This window comes from Lissotriton vulgaris, chromosome 3_1 (genome assembly GCF_964263255.1).
Source record: "Lissotriton vulgaris chromosome 3_1, aLisVul1.2, whole genome shotgun sequence".
In the NCBI taxonomy this organism is placed as follows: Eukaryota; Metazoa; Chordata; class Amphibia; order Caudata; family Salamandridae; genus Lissotriton; species Lissotriton vulgaris.
The window spans coordinates 1,575,200,681-1,575,219,969 of record NC_141689.1 but is presented as its reverse complement, the minus strand read 5'-3'; the positions used below and the strand labels follow the sequence as shown (position 1 = coordinate 1,575,219,969).

At 48.5% G+C, this 19,289-nt stretch overlaps 1 protein-coding gene across 2 annotated transcripts in view; it reads right to left on the bottom strand.

Annotated features, from left to right (window-relative positions):
• ECPAS (Ecm29 proteasome adaptor and scaffold) overlaps nt 1-19,289 on the bottom strand; it is a 780,178-nt gene that overhangs the window by 238,536 nt on the left and 522,353 nt on the right. For both annotated transcript variants that reach the window (XM_086962068.1, XM_086962067.1), the window contains exons 35-36: nt 7,903-8,053; nt 6,369-6,434 (exon numbers count right to left, since the gene is read on the bottom strand). In XM_086962068.1, the coding sequence (XP_086818194.1) occupies nt 6,369-6,434; nt 7,903-8,053 (217 nt within the window). The remainder of the gene's footprint in view (nt 1-6,368; nt 6,435-7,902; nt 8,054-19,289) is intronic.

Sequence of the window (19,289 nt, the reverse complement as noted above, 5' to 3'; positions counted from 1 at the left end):
AGTGGAGTGGGTCCACAGGTTGGTGACCACACCACCCCCACGAAGGGGGAAGCCCCCTAGGACTATTATTGCAAAAATCCTAAATTACAGGAACAAAGATGCTATTCTGCAGGAAGTGTGGCGGAAGGGTGACCCCACTTAAGAGAACCAGGTTATCCAAATATTCACAGACTATACATGGATTGCATAACAGCAAAGGGAAACTTTTCGCGAAGTTGAAAGTAATGGGCCTTCAGTATATGCTGCTCTACCCAGCCAAGCTCAAAGTGTTCCATGAGGGCCGTTCACACTTTTTCATGCAGCCGTAGGATGTCTGGGACTGGTGGGAACTCCAAGGGAACACCTGAATTCTGACACAGACCCCGGGGGAGGGACGGGAATGGCCGACTGGCTCATTAGCAAGGAACAGAAGCAAAGACGACGGCAGATCTCCATATCCAGCGCAAAGGTTGTGGTGTGCCAAGTTGGCACATTGGATGTGGAACTACGACGGCAGCAAAGGGAGGAGACCGGGGCGCTGGCGGAGTCGGTCGCCTCAGCTGTCACTGTCGACAGTGGTTCTGATTTCGTGGACAACACGCAGCTTCCTGAGATGGAGACAGCTTTGATCTAACTGCTGAAGCTGGACTAGTACTATTCGCCTGCAGATGGCCTGCTACGAGGCCCCGGATGGTGTCACATCCTTCAATGTGATGGCCACCCAACTGACATGGTATCCTAGATAACCGATACATGGTGTACATCTATGTGGAGGTCTGTCTGGAAGTTGATGTTGTTGGGCGCTACATGAAGCCATTATTCCCTCCAGGTTGGTTAGAGTATAGGTTTTGTTCCACCTTCATACAGTCACATGTATTAGTTATTTTATATAAGGGTGAGTGGGTACACTATGGCTGGGAAGACAACTTCAGTTTAGCTGTGCTTACCCGGGGAGGTGGGTAGATTTGTGTTTGTTAATTAAGGTTTATTTTTTTGTGGTCTGCGGTGGTTCCTGCTCCAGTGGGTGGTGTAGGATGGGTGGGGGTGGCGGGTGGCTTGGGGTTGTGGACGCGACGGGTCCTTGGACCCATGCTATCAGATTATTCCTGATGGGGAGGGCCCACTTGCTTTCTCACATGGAATGTAAGAGGCCTGAATTTCTTTGTAAAGCGGTATAGGACCCATGCATACTTAAGCCAGATGTAAGTTGACATTGCGATGCTGCAGGAGACGCATCTGATGGATGGGGAGGCGCAGAGGTTGCAAAACAAAGTGGAGGGGACAGCTTTAACTGCTCGACATACTCGTCAACGTAGTCACACGGCAGACATAGAGGGTTGTTGCGTTCTACTGCATGGCATGTTGGATGGTGTGGAGTTTGTGCCTTCTTAACATCTACGCGCCTAACATTGATGACAGAGACTTTTTTGCAACACTAGAGACTGAGCTCGCAGCATCTGTAGGCATGCCCATATCTGGGCGGAGGATTTCAATTGCGCCCGGACAGACACACACCCCGGCTGGGAACTCAACCAAATATGGTGTTGAGCTGCAGGAAGACCATGAAACGACTGCAGTGTGTAGATAAATGGCAGGAGCTCCATCCCACTGATAAGGAATTCGCCTGTGACACCACCAAGCACCGCACCCATAGCCGCTTGAACCAGTTTTTGTTGTCCGCTGATGGCGCTCTGAATGTTTAGGGAGTGAGTTATCAGATCAGGGGCGTTTTCTTGTGGAGGAAGCTTCCCTGATGTTGGAATGCGGACTGAGTGGGGCACAGACCTTGCACTGCCCTATGCAGATAACACCCGGAGTCTCTAAGGGACACAGAATATAAATTAGACATGCAGCTGACAGTACAGGGCTATTTCGACACAAACTGGAATTTCGCAGGGGCTTACGGCACAGAATGGAGCTGTGTGTGTGTGTGGGGGGGGGGGGGCTCAGCAAGTTCTACAGCACAAGAAAGAAGTTGGAGCAGGCGCTATGGGAGGAGGAAGCATGCCTAAGTTGCCTGCAGAGATAGGCGGTGGGACAGGCAGATGAGGCTGAGGCACACAGATGAGTTGCCGGTATTTGGAACGGACAGGATTTTCATGTAAAATGAGATTATGGTAAGATTAAACAGGGAGGGGGACTAGTCGGGTAATAATGTGAATGGCCCCTGCTGACGATCCTTTCTTTGACCCAAGCAGATGGGGGTGTTGGTGATGGGACAGGCAGTGTTTAATCCGACTCCATAGGATCATCTGGTGAGAATATACACGGCCCCCTTGAGGGATGGGATGCACTATGTGAGGACATTTCTTGAAGGGTCCCGATCTCTAGACTATTGGCGGCCCACAGGAACAGCCTAGAGGAGGAGAGACAACTGGACAAATTTCAGGAGGCTCTCCGAGACTGGCTCGAGGGAAATGCCCATGGCCTGATGGCCTAACATTAGAATTTCACCAGACATACTCAGCTAAACTACTTCATAAGCTCCTGGAAACCCTCTAGGAGGTGAAATCGTATGGTATCCTACCGAGCACATGCAGGAAGCTTTGATGATCATGCTTCTCACACCTGACTGTTCAATAATTTTTATTAAGGCATTTTGATTATTCAATACAGTAATACAATACAACAAGCTTTTTTGCACTACATACATTAAGAGGGATTAGTTCATCTTAAAAACATTTAGGGTTAAGTAGTTGGGTTCATCAGCTGTGGCACTATGACTATACAAGCAAATATTTTGGTCCTCCATCATGGAGCAAGAGGACATTTATAAAGATAAGAAAAAATTAAAGTTTGGAAAGTCCAACTCGAAGAGGGTAGAACAAAGAGGAATATACGAGCAGAAAGCAGGTTTACGCAAATGATGGGATAGACGGAGTACTGGTTAGGGAGCCGTGGGTAAGTAGTGGGAGGCCAGATTCACTGAAATACTGGTTAGGGGGCCGTAAGTAGTACGAGGCCAAATCCACCGCAATATTAGTTAGGTGGCCATGAATAAGTAGTGTGGGGCCAGATCCACCTTATGACCGGTTATTCCCCCTCAGATAAGGACAGAGGAGGAGTAGACTGATGTGAGGTTTAGAGAGGACACTCAGTCATATGCTCTTTGAATTTTATTAGCAATGGTGTTCCAGGCTGCTGCTATGTGATGATTTCATATTCTCCGGGCTTCCTCCCAGTGCAGCGCAGAATTTTCTGCTTCACACCAGTGGAACAAGGCTCGACACCACTCAAGACAGAAATGGTTAATATGCTCTCGGCTAAAAGATGGGCTAAATTTGCAAAGGGCACCTGCACCGTAAAACTTTTCTTCCTTGAAAAAATGCCCAACGCTGTAGCTTCCCATGAGTTGAGTGTTGTTAGCTCTGTAACTGTGGCTAATAGGGTGTGCACTGAAAGCCAGAAACTGGCAATATCTGGGCACGCCCAAAGCATGTGCCAAAAGTCAGCTGACAGCGCAAGATCAGCCGATGAGAACATATGGTTTATTCGAGAAGGTGTGAGGTAAGCCCTATGAAGAATCATATACTGAATGTTCTTGAATCGCTCATTTCTAGAGATAGCATTAGGAGATTCAAGTGCCAGCATCCAATCAGTGTCATGCAGGGGGTGAGCTAAATCCTACACCCATTCCTAACGGAGCTGGCTCAGAGAGATCCCATTGCGATCCACAATGGTTCTGTAAAACCGAGTGATGAGGTGTCGATCTGTTGCCAAGGTGTGTAGTGCATGCTTCACTGCATGTGTTGGTGATTCTGTGTCCATCACACCCCACAGCGTCCTGAGGGCTCCTAATAACTGCTCATGTAATTTTAACTGTTTGCGGAGGTCCTTGTGAGGCTTCTGGGCCACGTCGTCACCCATGTGGTTCATACTAACCAGTGTGCCTTTATGCCAGGGAGGGGCAACCACATGAACTTACAAAGGCTTTCTAATGTCATTCACATCTCCCAGGGTGTAGGGGAAGAGGCAGCATTGGTTGCTCTAGACAGTGAGAAAGCCTTTAAAACCCTCTCCTGGGGGTATCTGTGGGAGGTGCTGCAGCAGATGGGGCTAGGCCAGGGATACTTGTCCTTGGTGCGTCTTTTATATATGGAGCCCAGTGCAAGGGTCCGTACAGGACAGGTGGAATCGGATGTGCTTCAGGTGGAAAGAGGAACGAGGTAGGGATGCCCTTCATCCCCACCCCTCTTTACATTCTCTACTCGCTAAAAACTGCTTTTCTAGTGGCCATAACATCGGTTAAGAAGGTTAGTGAGCTGCAGTTAATTCTGTGCACCCTCCTTACACATCTATCTTCAGAGACAACATGGTGCTGAGAACAAGTGCATGTTTCCACTGAAAGTGGTGACACCTTTACATGTGGGCCAGACCATCACTGTGCCAAATTTCATTGCTCCTCCTCACCTTTCCAGAGAAGAGGAGAGACTCCACTGACTGGACCCAAAAAGAGTGCGGTCGTTCTACACTGATTGTACCAGAGTTCCGGGTGGATAATCAACATCTCATTGGGTTTGTTGGGGCAAAGAAAAAGAAGGCCATGTGGAAATGGATAACAATAAAGTTAAAGGAGGCCCCCTTAACTGTCAACTTTGGGACAGGGGAGATAGCGTAGGAAACCGAAGAACGTCCCACAGGTTTACCACAAAATGGGTAGGAAATGGAGTAGTAATCTATAATGCGTTTTGCAATGTTTAGCAATACCAGTCATATACTTCTACTGGTTACCAATGCGTAAAATACAAATCATAAACACAATGTTGTACTCAGAAGACCACCAGCAGCTATAGATGTGACAGCAATAAAGCACACAGTACGTCAAATGTAAAAAACAAATCAGAGAATAATGTTTTAGAAAAATATATATATTTTTGTCAATTTATTCAAAGAGGCACATTATCATGTTTTATTTTTCTAAAACATTATTCTCGGATTTGTTTTTTACATTTGACGTACATGTGGAAATGGACCATCTCACGATGAATAGTGCTCGGAATTAAGATTTGAAGCACATTAGCCAAGAAGCAACCCCATGGGGGCCTGCATGCTCATTCCACCAGAGCGAAGGCTGCAAACCTCTATTATCTTGCAAAGTCCCTGACCTGGACCTCTGTCAGACTGCAAGGGGTGTGCCTCTGCACACATTTACAAAACATTATTGGCCTGGACATTCACATCCGTCGTGACTGGCACTTTGCCGGTCCTACAGGACTTCCTTGTTTAAACCTATTCACAGACTCACCTCCAGAGAGGTATTGCTTCGGTATCTACTCTAAGGTGGCAAATCTGCGGTTAGGAGGCTCTATCAGATGAACAAGTTACTTATCATTAGGAATACCTTATCTGGTAAAGACTAACTAGATTCCTTACAGATCCTCCCCACTCAGCAAATCAATTTCTCCATATCGAGGTACCCTTATGAGGTCCTTAGTGTCTGCACACTGGTACATCAGCAACCTCTTGGGCTCCAGGCTTCTGACGTGGAAAGGTTGCGAAAAGTAACAGATGTCAGTGTGTTGAGGTGGCCCTATAAGGGCACCGCGAATGTTACTTGCAGAATGGACGGCGCCGACGACACTGAGCCAAAAGATGGTACCTACCGGCACACAAAGGTACTGCTCAAAGAGTTTCTGGATCTAGTCTAACACCTGGGGATAATTCTACGGTACCAGTCTCTACCAGATAAGGCGTTGCCGAAGGTAAATCACTTGTTTTTCTGTGCTACAATGACTATCATGAACCCATTTAAAGCTGCAATCTTATTGAAAGTCAACACCTATATTTGATATAATTTTAGATTTTAATACTGATAACTTCAATGGAATTTAGAAACTGGACAAAATCCAAGTGAGAGGAAATCTCATTGAGAACAGACAATCTGGGGTATTCATAGGCCCTTTTGAGCACAAAACGGATGATGAATGTAAGTCATGTAATAGTGAAGTTAAATTGTAAAATGAATGAGTTAAGGGGAAGTCAAGCAAGTATGACTAAGCACACAACATGCAATAAAAACATAACAGATGTCATTTTAATTCTCAGTGCTTCCTGTTAGTCATAGTGATAATGACAGTAGTTACAAGTAGCGGCATTAGAGCCAAAGTAGTAAGTGGGGAAGAGTAATACAACTGGGGAGCAGGAGACCATTTTCTCCGATTACATTATTAGCCATGACACCCTGCCAATACCACTCCTTAACAACCTCTCAAAGACTGTGTGCATAGGTTGTTTCACTTATGTTGACAGGTCAAACAAGTGACCAAAATGAGCAGGCAGCCATAAAAGGTGACCTCTAAGAAATAGAGAAGGGGTTACATTAATATGGGTAGGGAGTGTGATCAGGCTCGTAGCAAGTCTTAACAACAACAAAAGTCATGGGTACCTACCATATTGATTGTTTCCATCATGGGTGATGATTTAGCAGCACTGAGCCTTGCGTTATCCATTGCATTCTAGTAGAAACATGAACATGACATGTTTTAAAGGAAGAACAACATTTAGAGTTAATATAATACAGCCACAAGTTATCTGAAAATTGTATTTGCTGGACTGTAAGGTGATTTTCAGTGAACCTAAACAATTAGAGTTTGCCACAGTAATCATGTTATGCAATTACAAGGAGAGCCAAGGGAAGGTGCTGCGGGTGGGGCGCTCCCCAATTACTACTTGTCACCCTCGCCTGTCACACTGCAGAAGCAAAGCAGTTTAGCAGAATAAAGAGGGAAGAGGTTATGAGACTTCGCCTTCCCTTATTACACAGCTCCTCCTGTCAATTAATGTTAGTTGTAGTCTGGAACATGTATGATACAGGGCCTGATTTAAACATTCGGTGGATAGGATACTCCATCAAAAATGTGACAGAGTACCCTATCCTTCAAACTATCGGTCCACCCGCCTCATTTAGAGACATGCAGACTACCAGATTTCCTTCAAAAGAGCTTGTATGAGCGAAGTCAAGTAAAATCCTCCTCCAATGGCGTAGAGGCCGTCAGAGGAAGGGCAGAAACTGTCTGCCCTATTTAGAGTGTATGAATTTAGAGTGGATAATGACTTTTTCCCTGTCACTACCAAGTAAAACTTGGCAGCCAGTGGCAGGAAAAAAAGACAACGTCCAGGAAGTGGGGGGAGGGTCATTAATTCATTTTTTCGGAACAAACTCCCTTATATACAATCTTGGGGTCAATCAACAACATGCAACAACCCCACTTTTTACAGCACCTGAAATTGATTGATGTAAAAGAAAACCTAGTAAGTATAACTTAAAATAATAACATGCAAACCATATGCTTAGAATGCTTGCAAGATTACAACTGAATTTCTTACTTATAATTTGTTACAAAATACAGTATGCACTTCGGTCAAAGTTAAGTTTGAATCTGGTATTAAGCACTGGATTTAAAGAAGTTTGGTAATTTCACACCACATGGCATGTACCCGCACAAATTTCTTCAGTTATAAACTGAAGGAGTTTGTGTAAGGAAAAGAAGTCTGTAATGCTAATAATAAATGGAAATCAGGTGCAATCAATTGTTCCCCAATCTGACGCCAAAAACTAAAAATGGGTTAGTACAATTGCCCCAGAACAAAACAGAAAGTTAGTGTAACAGACTTGCACTAGGACCATTTTAACACAAGGCATTTCTTGCGTCAGGCCTACATAGTACGAGAACATCATTTCAGATGATCCTGGGATGGGCAACTTGGTGGTAGTAGTGCCACCTGCAGCACATCTGACAATTTGAGTTATGTTAAGAGATTAAGAATATGAGGTCAAAAATATATGCACAAAGTAATTAAAATCATTGCATTGGTGTTTCTTATCTTGACCATTTATTGAAGATGCAGTCAAAACATTATTAGTTTGTTTTCTTTTAATGCAAATCTTTATACAATTATGAACAACCATTAGTATCAACATACTTTCTCTTGATCTGTAGCTCGTAGGCTAAGATAGTTGAGGACCTGTGGTTCCAAAACACTCAGTGACTCTAAAAGGGCAGGGATGAGCTTTGGTGTGTGAGGTTTCAGCATGGCTCCAGCACTTTTACTGATTTTTACAAGCGTGTTAATGCTGAAAAAAATAGACAAATGTGTTAATGTATAAATGCTTGCAACAACCACACTGGCATATGCACATATATGTTCCTTGAAAACTTGTGACACAAAATATATATATTTTTTTAATAATGACTATAGTCATACGTATCACCTCACAAAATCATAATGATTTATTTTCAAGGTAGTATCATATGGATTCTTCAAAACCCATATCATGTAAAATGGCTTGCATGCTGCTCCTTTTACAATAAAATGTGTCCATTGAAACTAAATGGTAGATACAGTACAGGCTACAATATAAAAAATATTTACACATATATATTTGACACATTTAACTATTCAAACCAGCCCTTTACCAGTGGTGTAATCTTCACATTTTGTGTATAAAGTACATTATACTCTGCAGAGGTAAAAGGTCCATTTTATAATAAAAAGAAAATCGTTGAAAAAGCCAAGTACGGGGGGAGGAGCCAAGATGGCGGCAGAGACGGACGTGTAGTCTCCCGGCTCCGCGACCCTTTGTTTCCCGCAACAATATCCTGTCCCCTATCCTGCGATTGCGCTACAGCGGGATGACGGTGAAAGTGCGCTGTTGTTGTTGGCGTTTCTCCGATGTCCCTGCCTGCCTGCTGGCCGGAGATATTGACGAGCTAATCTGACGGCCTTTCCTAGCCCTGGAACCGGGACCCATGTTATTGTGCACCGCCGGCGGCTGCTGGAGCTACGTGGGGCGATCGAGCTGGGGCGGAGCTGGCATTCTGAAACACGCTACTTGCTGCGAAGGAACTTAACAGCCCTTTATGCGGAAAGTAAACATCGGCCGCTTGGGAGTTTACTCTGCTGCTCTCTCTTTGTGGAACGCTGAAGGTGAGCCGCGCTGTGGTTCTCCCATATCGGCGTTTATCCGGCTACCGTGGCTCACCCCTAAGTTTGCCCCCGCCTTGAGCCGAACAGGGGGGACTTTCACTGTGGGTCGCCCATTGTTAGCGGGTCCGGATTGCACCGGTAGTTTGGACCCCAGCCGTTCAGTGCAGGCTTCGCCCACGCACCTTTGTGAATCCCCTGGCGGGGTGGCAATGTCGGCTGGCTCCTTTGAGGTGATGGTGGGTGATACCTCGGCTCAAGACTGGGTCGCCCTGCAAGGACTTGAGCAGTGTGCTGGACCGTGTGCCGCACCTCGTACCGCGGAGACGATGGAACACCAGTCTGTGTTAACCTGCGGCTCTGTTCTTGCCGCTCTTGCCGACCTGAGAGCTGAATGGCGTGAGGGCTCTCGATTGCTGGGCAAGAAGCTTGATGATGCCACACTCGCATTGGGATGTGCACCACCAGCCTGTTTTCCTCGCTGCACCGAACTGCCCCTACTGATTCCTGACCGGGCTACATTGTTGCCGCGCGAGTGCACGGAGGAGCGATTTTTTTGGCAGTGTTAGTGTTTGCGGACTGTTGTCCGCCTACCCCAATGATGTTACAGTGTTTCCTTCCCTGCTGCAGCCTACGACCTCACCCATGGTATCGCTACCTTTGTTTTTGGCGCCGCTGGTGCAGCAACTGGTACTCTTGGCTGCTTACGCCCTGCAAGCTCCGCTACCACTACATTGTACTCTGCAACATCGGGCGAACCTGGAAACGCCACTCCTTTGGGTCAATGGAACTGATTGCGATTGGCGATGTCCATTTTGTTTTTGGGCATCTCTTCTCTGCCGAGTGTGGCCATTTTGTTCCTTTGTTCTATCTGAGGCGGGCCCTTTTCGGGAGCCATTTTCAGGGGGACGCTTGCGAACTGGCCAGGGCTAGCGGATTTCTTTTTACAACTTGTGCTTGATTGGCCGGTGGAGACTCGGACTGGGGCGCTTCCTCAACACGTACTGATGTGATATGTGATGACTCTCCCCACTTCATTTTGTGCTTGATGCTCTCTGTTCTTGCTCTTATACATGGGGTAGAGTGTACATTTGTGGCTGGGGAGTCCGGGAGACTCTGGATTTGGCCCTCCTCTGGTATTAAAAGGCTTCCTTTTTCTTTTCTTCCTTTCCTTCGTTTCTATATTTCGGGTTCTTTATTGGGCGACAGGCACACTGCTGGGGGGGGGGGGGGGGGGGGGGAGTAGGCCGTAGCCTCTGATGCGTGTAGGGTGGGGGGTTGGGGGTTGGGAATTTAGTTTTCCGTTTTTAGTTTCTATGGGCCTTATTTTTCTCTTCACTCTTACGATCTTTTCTTCTCCTATTTCTCTCTTGGGTCCGCGAATGAGATAGGTAGGGGGTGGGTGACGGTGGACACGGAGCACAATGGTTGGTTGATAATCCTGTTGCATATATTCTTGAGCCGCCATGCTGCCTGGGGGGTTTCAGCTTCTGTTGTTGTTGGTTTTCACGTGACGATGTTGCCTGCTCATGTCGTGAAGCAATTGCACGGACTCTGCTCTCCTTGGTTTACTGTTTTTAAAATATTTTATATTCGAAACAAAAAATCTTTAAAAATTAACCTTCATTGCGCCTGTGTCTCGGTAACACGGTGATATCCAGTGTACCTTTAATTGATTGTCATTTTGTATTGATGTGCTACTGAGTCGCCGCATTGCTTGCACTTGTGCTTCAAATGGTATCGTGGCCGGCCTGATGGTTGTGGGCCCGTATTTGTTCTTCTATTATTGCACAATAAAGGTTTACAAAAATAAAAAAGAAAAAAAGAAAACGCCAAGTACTTTAACTTTTTAACAGAATTATGCGACTTTATGGTTTTGCCAATGCTTTTGCCACTGCTGCTAAACACCGGCAAAAATAAAGATGCTTAATTGCCGATAAAAACACTGGAGGCAAAAAAAAAAAATTAACAGTGTAACAATATATACGTGTGCATCCATATTCAAGTGCATATGAGTATTATAAAATGGAAGTAAAATTTGAATTTAATGCTCCAAGACGACGAATCCCAGCATTGAAGAGGTACATTTAAAAAAGATGCACAAACATGCATTAAAATGAAGAAAGCAGTCCAGTAGTGAATTGAATAATTAAAAACGTATGAAACGCAGAAGGGGTACAATAGAAGTGCGGATGGTGAGAGCAGGTAAATGTTGAATGATGGAACCAACATGGTGGCGGGGCAGAAGCGCCCTGGCACGAGGGGTTCGAAATATTTTTAAAAATTCAAAACTAGCAACAACAAAAAAAAAAGGCAGATGAACGGGTGGTGGAAGCAATGGTGTAGCAAGGGATGGGAGAAATGAGGGTGAAACAGCAACATGGGGAGTACAGAGGCAGGGTTTTGAGGAGGGAAGCAGCACAAAACGGAGACAGAAAAAGAAGGAAAATATTGATTATCTGTGGCAATTGGTTTGCTGCCAGTAGCGCTGGAGATTCCCAGCTTCTATACCTGTAGATCCCATGCTGTGCATAGAAAGAAAGGCAGTAATCAACCCCTAATACTGTGGCTTGTCAATGAAGGCAAGAGATATGTAGAGCAGTGTTTTAGTACAGTTTGACTATCTGCACAGTCATACTAACTAAATAAAAGACTAGAGGGATGGGTGCTCAAGAAGACCATTGTGGCACCTTTTTCCAAATAGAATGCACTCTAGGGACAGAACGTAAAGCGTTTTAGGCTTTGGTACAGCAGATTAGAATGCATTTAGTAAATCACCTGTCTAGACAGGCTGTAGACATGGCATTGGCGAGTTGTGCAGGAAGCTGGCTCTTCATATAGTATACCAAAAAGAGGTAAACTGTGCAGAGTCCACAAATTCACTTTTGGAGGCAAATCTAGCACATTCTTTACATGATTTGTGTTGTATGATTTACATGGATCTTTCCATGTCTCAACTCGTGTACGACTATTTAGAGCCAAGAAGGATCCTTGGCTCGATTCTGGCCTGACTCTCCTTGGTAATATGCTGGCTCCCCCACCTCTACTCTGGCACAAGCAACAGTGACCTGAATTCACTGTTGCCGCGGACACTGATCCGAATGACACTGCCAGGGACCTGAATGAGTTACGATAGGCTCGTTACACTTGATAATCTGAGGCAGCCTAGTCAACTAGGCTGAATCTTGACTAACATGCCAATACATGAGGGCAGATAACGCTCCCACTCCAATAGTGATCTCCCTCTGTGCTGAGGTGTGTGGATTCAACACTCTGCCTCATATTATCAAGTGTAACGAGCCTATCGTAACTCATTCAGGTCTTTTGTATTTCTTTGTCTCACACTGTATAAACGTTGTTCGTGACCAAACCTTTGACAGCACGTTTTTAATTGTAAATCGCTCTCTCCAATTCCGCCCTCCTTGTAATAATCAACAGGATGGGTGTGTGCTAATTGATTTCTTTTTAACTACTCCCCAGGAGGTTGCCCTCCCACAACTCCTTTGTCCTGAAGAAGACCCGCCTTGTAAGGACTACTTTCCTACCTATAATCCGGGTCGAAACATTGACTACACAACCACGACCAATCTCCTACCCCAAGCAAGACCTTAACGGCTGAAGCGGAGTTTGGTTTTGTGCATCAGTTATATGTTGGACTCTCTAAGAGCCTTATGTTGTGGCCTTTTGGCTAAAGGGACTACATGTACTTAGTCTCCAAATTGAGATTAATACTTGCCACTGAATGAATCTGACTGTCCTTGACACGTCCTTCACTTCCCCCCTCCCCGTTGTGAATGTGGGCACGTACATTTATTCCAAATTTGTCATGTATATAATCAAATGTAATATGAACTCTAACCAGTGAAATGTAATCATGCAAATCTGAATAAAACTTTTTTGCATTTACTAGCTTTGCTCCTTGAATTTATCGTGTATTAAGTTTGCAATATTTTGTTTTTTGTCTGGGACCCCTTCCTTTTGTAACGATAATTATCCAGGTCCCTTTGACTTTAGTGGGTTTAACCCTGTTTTCCATAATCTGTTTCTGGAACCTGGTGGGGTGATTTTAGGCCTCTGCGCACTTTTTCACTGTGGTACAGTGTAAAGTGCTTGAGCTCTCTGTTTATGTGTGGTGAGTGACCTGCCCTCCCATAGGAATGAATGGGGAATATGTATGCCCATGGTAGTTCCTGATGTGTGCGGAGTGCAGGGGCGAGTTTGGTATGAGAGAACTCGTGAGACGGAATGCTGCGAAATGGTATATGCGGCATGACTGTGTCTAGTCTAGAAGTGCCACTTTTAGAAGTTGGCATATTTGTGACTGACGTGTGATTGGCTGGTGAGCCTGGGTCAGGAGTGCCTGGGCCTGCTTGTGGATAGACTGTCTGGTTTGAGGGTGACAGGGGCTGGAGAGCCCAGGAGGTTGTCTGAGTCAGCCCATGGATGAAAGGCAGCATCTGCTGCCAGGGAAGTGGGAGGAGATGGCACCTGATAGTGAAGGGCTGTGCCTGCCTGCCACAATGCTGGCTCCACCCCCCCCGCTGGGCGACTGTCACCTCTGTCCCTGATACTGACAGGACTTCCCTATAACCAGTTCTAGCTGGTTCTCACACTGCCTACACAAAGACTTCAAAGACTTTTCTGTGTATAAGAAGAGGCTGTGTCCCCTTCCAAAATGTTCTTGTTTCTGACTTGAATCTACCAGGGGCGGGCGCTGCCCAGCCCCTGGACACCTGATGGACTTTCCTGGACTCTTGGGGGACCCCTCTGCCTTGCTTGGACTGATGGGGGGGGACTTGGCTTTGCCCCCCTGGGAATCTCTGGGACCTTTGCAGCATGGAGAAGCTGCATTTCCTTTCAGATAACTTTGTCTTGCTTTTGCCAGGGCTTCTTATAGCCTAAAGCGCCTGGAAGCGCTTTGGTTGCTGTTATAGCACTAGGAGCGCTGTGGATTGGCCTATAGCGCTTTATGTGCGAGTGCCGGTGCCCACCCGGCACCTTTATTTAATTATTTTTATAGATGGGTGCCACCCCATTTATTTCATTGCCTAACGGGTGCTCACCCAGTTTCTACTTTTATTTTGGATTTCGAGGGTGTCAACCCCTCGTTTTGCCACTTTGAATCACCTCCGCGGCCGGGCCGAAAACAGGAAGTCAGGCGGCATCGCGCCTGACTCCGGGCGGGACTTCCGGTTTGAAAAAGGAAGTCCCGCCGGCCGCCGAGCACTGATTGGGTGCCCGTCCGAGGAGAGGAGGCGAAGAGGAGTGATGGCTGCCCGGGGCTCCCGTGATCTGGAGGGAGCCCCGGGAAGAAGAGCTGAGGCGGCGGAAGGCGCAGGCGGGGCCCCGTTGGAGGAAGGAGAGCCCCGCGCTGCCCAGAGGAGCCCCTCGCTGCCTGAGGAAGCATGGTGAGTGCCTTCAAAGGGGAGGGGGCAGCGGGGGCACATTGCCGGTGCCCGCCCCTCCCCTCCAGTGCAGGGCCTGAGTGGATGTGAGCCCGTGAGGCTCAAGGCGGCATATTTATGGTTTAAAGCCCCACGAGGGCTCGGGGGTATTGCGTGTTATAGAGCCCGTAGGCGATGGCCCGTGTCCTGCCCTCTGTCTAGGGGGGGCATAGTTGGTGCAGCAGGGCGGCCCCGGTTGGCGGTGGGTCGCCCCAACGTTGAAGTAGAGCCCAGAGAGGCTCTGAAGGGGCATTTTGATTTACGAGCCCAGCGAGGCTCGAGAGCCAACTTTGTGTTTAGAGCCACGGAGGCTCTAGGGGGCACATTGGTAGTCTGAGCCTGAGGGCTCCATGGGGCATATTTGTTTCATAGCCTGTGTGGCTCCAGCGTTTGGCCATTTTTAGTTAGAGGGGGCGTTGGGGCACATTGCCGCTGCCCGCCCTCTCCTGCCTGCGAGGAATGTGTTTTTAGAGCCTGTGTGGCTCCAGCGTGGCGCAGTTTGCGCCTGAGGGTCAGTGAGGACCCTGTCGCAGTTTGGACTCCCAGCTGCCCAGCAATTAGTGGGCAGCTGCACCGTTTAGGTCTTGTGGGATTCCAGGTGCCCAGCAAGTAGTGGGCACCTGCTACGTTTAGGCTTGTGCTTGGACTGGCGCTGCATGGCAGCGCACACTGACATTGAGACTCAGGGCGTCCTAGCCCCAACAAGGCCAGTTGGCCTAGGGACTGCCACAGGTGGTGGCTTATGTAAGTTTTGCGCAATTGTATGGTTATTGCACCTCTGAATGTGTTTTCTTGCATCATGTGTTATTCCTGCACCTCTGAATGTTTTAGACATCATGTGATTTTTGCGTTATTGTATTGTTCTGGCACCTCTGAATGTGTAGGGTTATGCATCAGGTGTCTTCCTTTTCCCTGCGCTGCACCTCTGAATGTTTTAGGCATCATGTGTCTTCTTGCCCTGCACCCCTGAATGTATTTTATTGCATCATGTGCTCTGTCCTGAACACCGCTGAATGTGTAGGTTTATGCATCATGTGTTTCCCTTGTCTTACACCTCTGAATGTATTTTTATGCATCATGTGTCTTTCATTCCTATGCTGCACCTCTGAATGTTTTAAGCATCATGTGTTTTTCTTTTACTACTCCTCTGAATGTGTTGCATGCATCATGGGTAATGTGTTCTGGTTTATACCCCTAAATGTATTTTATTCGTAGGTGGTTGTTCATTTAGTACAGGTGGTCCTAGTGAGGTCCTGGTACCTGTTCCCAGTAGTTACTGGATGTGATTTATAACAGTTACTTTGTGCTACAGTGATTTTATATCCTTTTATTCTAATTTCTGACAAGTATTTCTATTTCTTAAAGTGTTGATTCTGACAGTGGCCCATGTGGCCCGGTCTTGTAAATAATCCCTTATGAATGTTGCCCGTGCCAGTTGGCACAATGTACATGTGTGATTTTTTATCTGATGTGTGTTTACAATACAAAAGTTATTTTAATATAACCTTATGTGGAGTCCCTTTTGTGGTGTGCCTAGGATGTTGTTGCTGTTGTGTGCTGGCGCCTCCGAGTTTAGCCTTACTGCTCGTGCCAAACTACCAAGGGGGTGGGCAGGGGTTATCTTGGCGTGTGACTTCCTTGCCCTGACTAGAATGGTGGTTTCTGCCTAGCTTTGGCGTCAGCCTTAGCCAACCAGAAATAGCCAGTTATAACAACAACCAACACATTTTACTGATTACAGAAGCAATGGTAGCAAGGGAAGGCAGAAGGCAATTCCCCTAACCAACTGATCCACAGAGCACTGCCTAGACATTGTGGCTGAAGGTACCTGGACGTAAAGTTTTGGTACTTCAAGTTCTCAAGTATAGATAGCAGGTCTACTGTTGATGCAGTACAACATTAAAAATAATGATTCAGTACATGGGAGTTGATCTCTCACTAGAAAGTTTGTTGAGGACTCCTGCTTAGGAAACGTTTAAGCAATATATGGTGGGCATCTTCTCTGTTCAAATATGAACCACCTTGGGGGCGTGGCCAGCTGCATGGCTGAGTAAGACGTGCCTCAGCGCAGCTCCTGGCAAGACTGCAATAGATCAGGCACTCTAACTACCTGAAAGCGTGCAACTGGGGGGAAAATCGGCTGAGGAGGCATCGGAAAGGGTGAGGCACCTGGAAAGCCCGCCGGCTCCGTCCTGCACCCAAGCGGAGGCGAGATATTCGGCGGTTTGCCACCGCGGCCGGTGACCCTGGACGCCAAGATGGCGGCGCCCGGAGTCATCGGGACCATCGGCTGACGAGGAGGTGAGGCGGTGAGGGCAGCGGGGGACCCCCCCCACCACGCGACAGCGGACGACCCTGGGCCTCGCCTCCCTGCTGGGGAGCCCCCCACCAACGCTCCGGCAGCCCCGAGAGCGGAGACGGACTGGGGCCTGTGAAGCCGGGGCCTGGATTTGCTGCCTGCTGCCCGCCGAGTGAGCTGCCCGGCCTGCGAGCCCTGCGCAGGGCTACACTCCCCTGGGCCTGGCGCTGCTTTGTGGGGGCCGCGGGGAGGCTGCCGAGTAGTGGACATCCTGCAGACGGGCTGGGGCCTGTGAAGCCGGGGCCTGGATTTGCTACCTGCTGCCCGCCGAGTAAGCTGCCCGGCCTGCGAGACCTGCGTGGGGTTACACTCCCCTGGGCCTGGAGCTGCTTTGAGGGGGCCGCGGAGGGGCTCCCGCGTGGCGGACATCCTGCCCCCCCCTGCCCCATCAATGGCGGCAGTACGAAAACTACGAGACCCTGCCCTGGATCCGGAGGTGGCAAGCGGATTGGGGCCTTACTGTGGTGAACTCGGGCTCCTCCCCCGCCCCCTCTCCCCCCCCGGAGAGCGTGGGGAACCATCAGAGACCTCACATCGAGGAGGGGGTCCGGGCTGGCTCTGACCACCCTGCGAGGGGCCCACTGGACGGGGAGTAGTGCAGAGAATTCCCGGCGGTGCGAGGGGACCACGAGGCTGATCCCAGCCCTGTGCTGATACCATCTTGGGAGGCTGTGGCCACTGCCCCCCCCCCCGCTCCGGATCCCAACATCAGGGGGCCCTTCGGCGGACAACATGGGCAAGAGAGACCCAGTGTCAAAACCTGCCAGGCAGGAATCAATTGAGACCTACACCACCACTACGCGGGCGCGCGGGGACGTGGCCGTGGGGGCCCGAGAACCACAACCAGACACTGCTATGCTCCTGGAGGCGATCCAGGCCTCGCAAACCAACATCCAGAACTCTAGAGCGGCCCTTGAGACCAAGATCGGGGAGGTGGGCTCTGAAGTCCTCCTACTACGTCAAGATTTCAGGAACCTATCTGACAGAGTGGGCACGGCGGAGACCAGGATCTCGGAAACGGAAGACTCTGTTACATCCCTCAAAAAAGATATGGCGGAATTGCAGGCCTCCCATTGACAATTGCTGTGGCGAGTGGACGATGCGGAGAACAGGGCACGCAGAAACAACCTGCGCTTTGTGGGCCTGAGGGAAGGAATCGAGAAGGCCGACACTGGAGCCTTCCTTCACTCCTGGCTGACGACTATGTTCCCCCAAGCTCACTTCTCCAACTGTTTTATGATTGAGAGAGCGCATAGGGCGCTCCTTGCCAGACCACCGGAGGGAGCGAGACCTCGCCCAATCATTGCGAGATTTCTCAACTATGCGGACAGGGATCTCATCCTTAGAGAAGCCTGGAAAATGGGGGAAATCAAGTATGAGAACACCGTCGTCATGATCTTCCCTGATTATAGCCAGGATGTGCAAAAGCAAAGACGCTCATATGACAATGTGAAGGCCAAACTACGAGAACTGAACATATCCTATATGCTACTCTTTCCTGCGAAACTGAAAGTCCTGTTCAAAGGCAAGTCGCACTTCTTCAACCGCCCGAGGAGGCCTGGCACTGGCTGGAGGAGAGACCACTACTAAGGGAGGCAGAAGAGGAGGGTCGCAGAATCCGAGATGAGCAGGCGGCGGCCAACTTCAGGAGAAGCCCGAACGGGTCACAGAGGACACAACATCACCGGACGGGCAGGCACTCACAACGAACACCTTACCCGCCTAAGCAGGTAGCGACCGGAGGAGTTCGAGAAGATGGCGCCGCTGCTACCACTGGGGATCCCTCTCGGGGGTCGAGATTCAGGTGCCTGCTCCCAGAATCAGAAAATGCGACAGATCATGAGGATGGTACGAATATCTCGGATATGGAAGAACAGACGGAGCAATCCTTACACCCACTAGCTGTTGCCATCCGAGATTTGGAACAGGGAGTGCCGGGCAACGCGGAGGCTACTGACCCTGACACGCAAGACTCCCACTCCTGAGAAGCTACGGGACTGAGATTCAACATAGCAGTTCTTTGCTCTGAGCCCCGCAAGTAACTCTTTTTGTTCTTTGGGGTGGGCACACACCACTTCAAGACTTGAATTTGGACAGCTAGACATTTCTTAGCTGGGGTTGTTTGAGGGGTGGGCGACAGACCTTGCTGCCTGGTAGTCCGAACCGTCGATGGTTGTACGGGCGGGATGGCCGGGGGGTACAGGTGGGGTGGGAGTGGGGGGCGTGGGGGTTGTTCGTACAGTTTGGTTGTTTAAGGGGGGGGAGGTGGGGAGAGATACGATGTTAGGTGAATACAGTCATGGGGATTGGCACATTCTTTGGTTCTTTTGCTATGGGCGCTCGCCCACCTGCGTGGCCCCTCGGCCTGGAGTACAAATGCCTTACTGTCGTACCCATGGCCACTGAAAAACTGAATGTACTGACGTGGAATGTAAATGGTCTGGGTACTAAAATTAAGCGAGGTCTGGTGAACAACTTTCTTAAGAGAATAGGCCCTGACATCATTTTCTTGCAGGAAACGCATCTGAGGGGCACGGCTTGTGGATTCATAGCACGGGGTAGGTATAAGGTATTGGGCCATG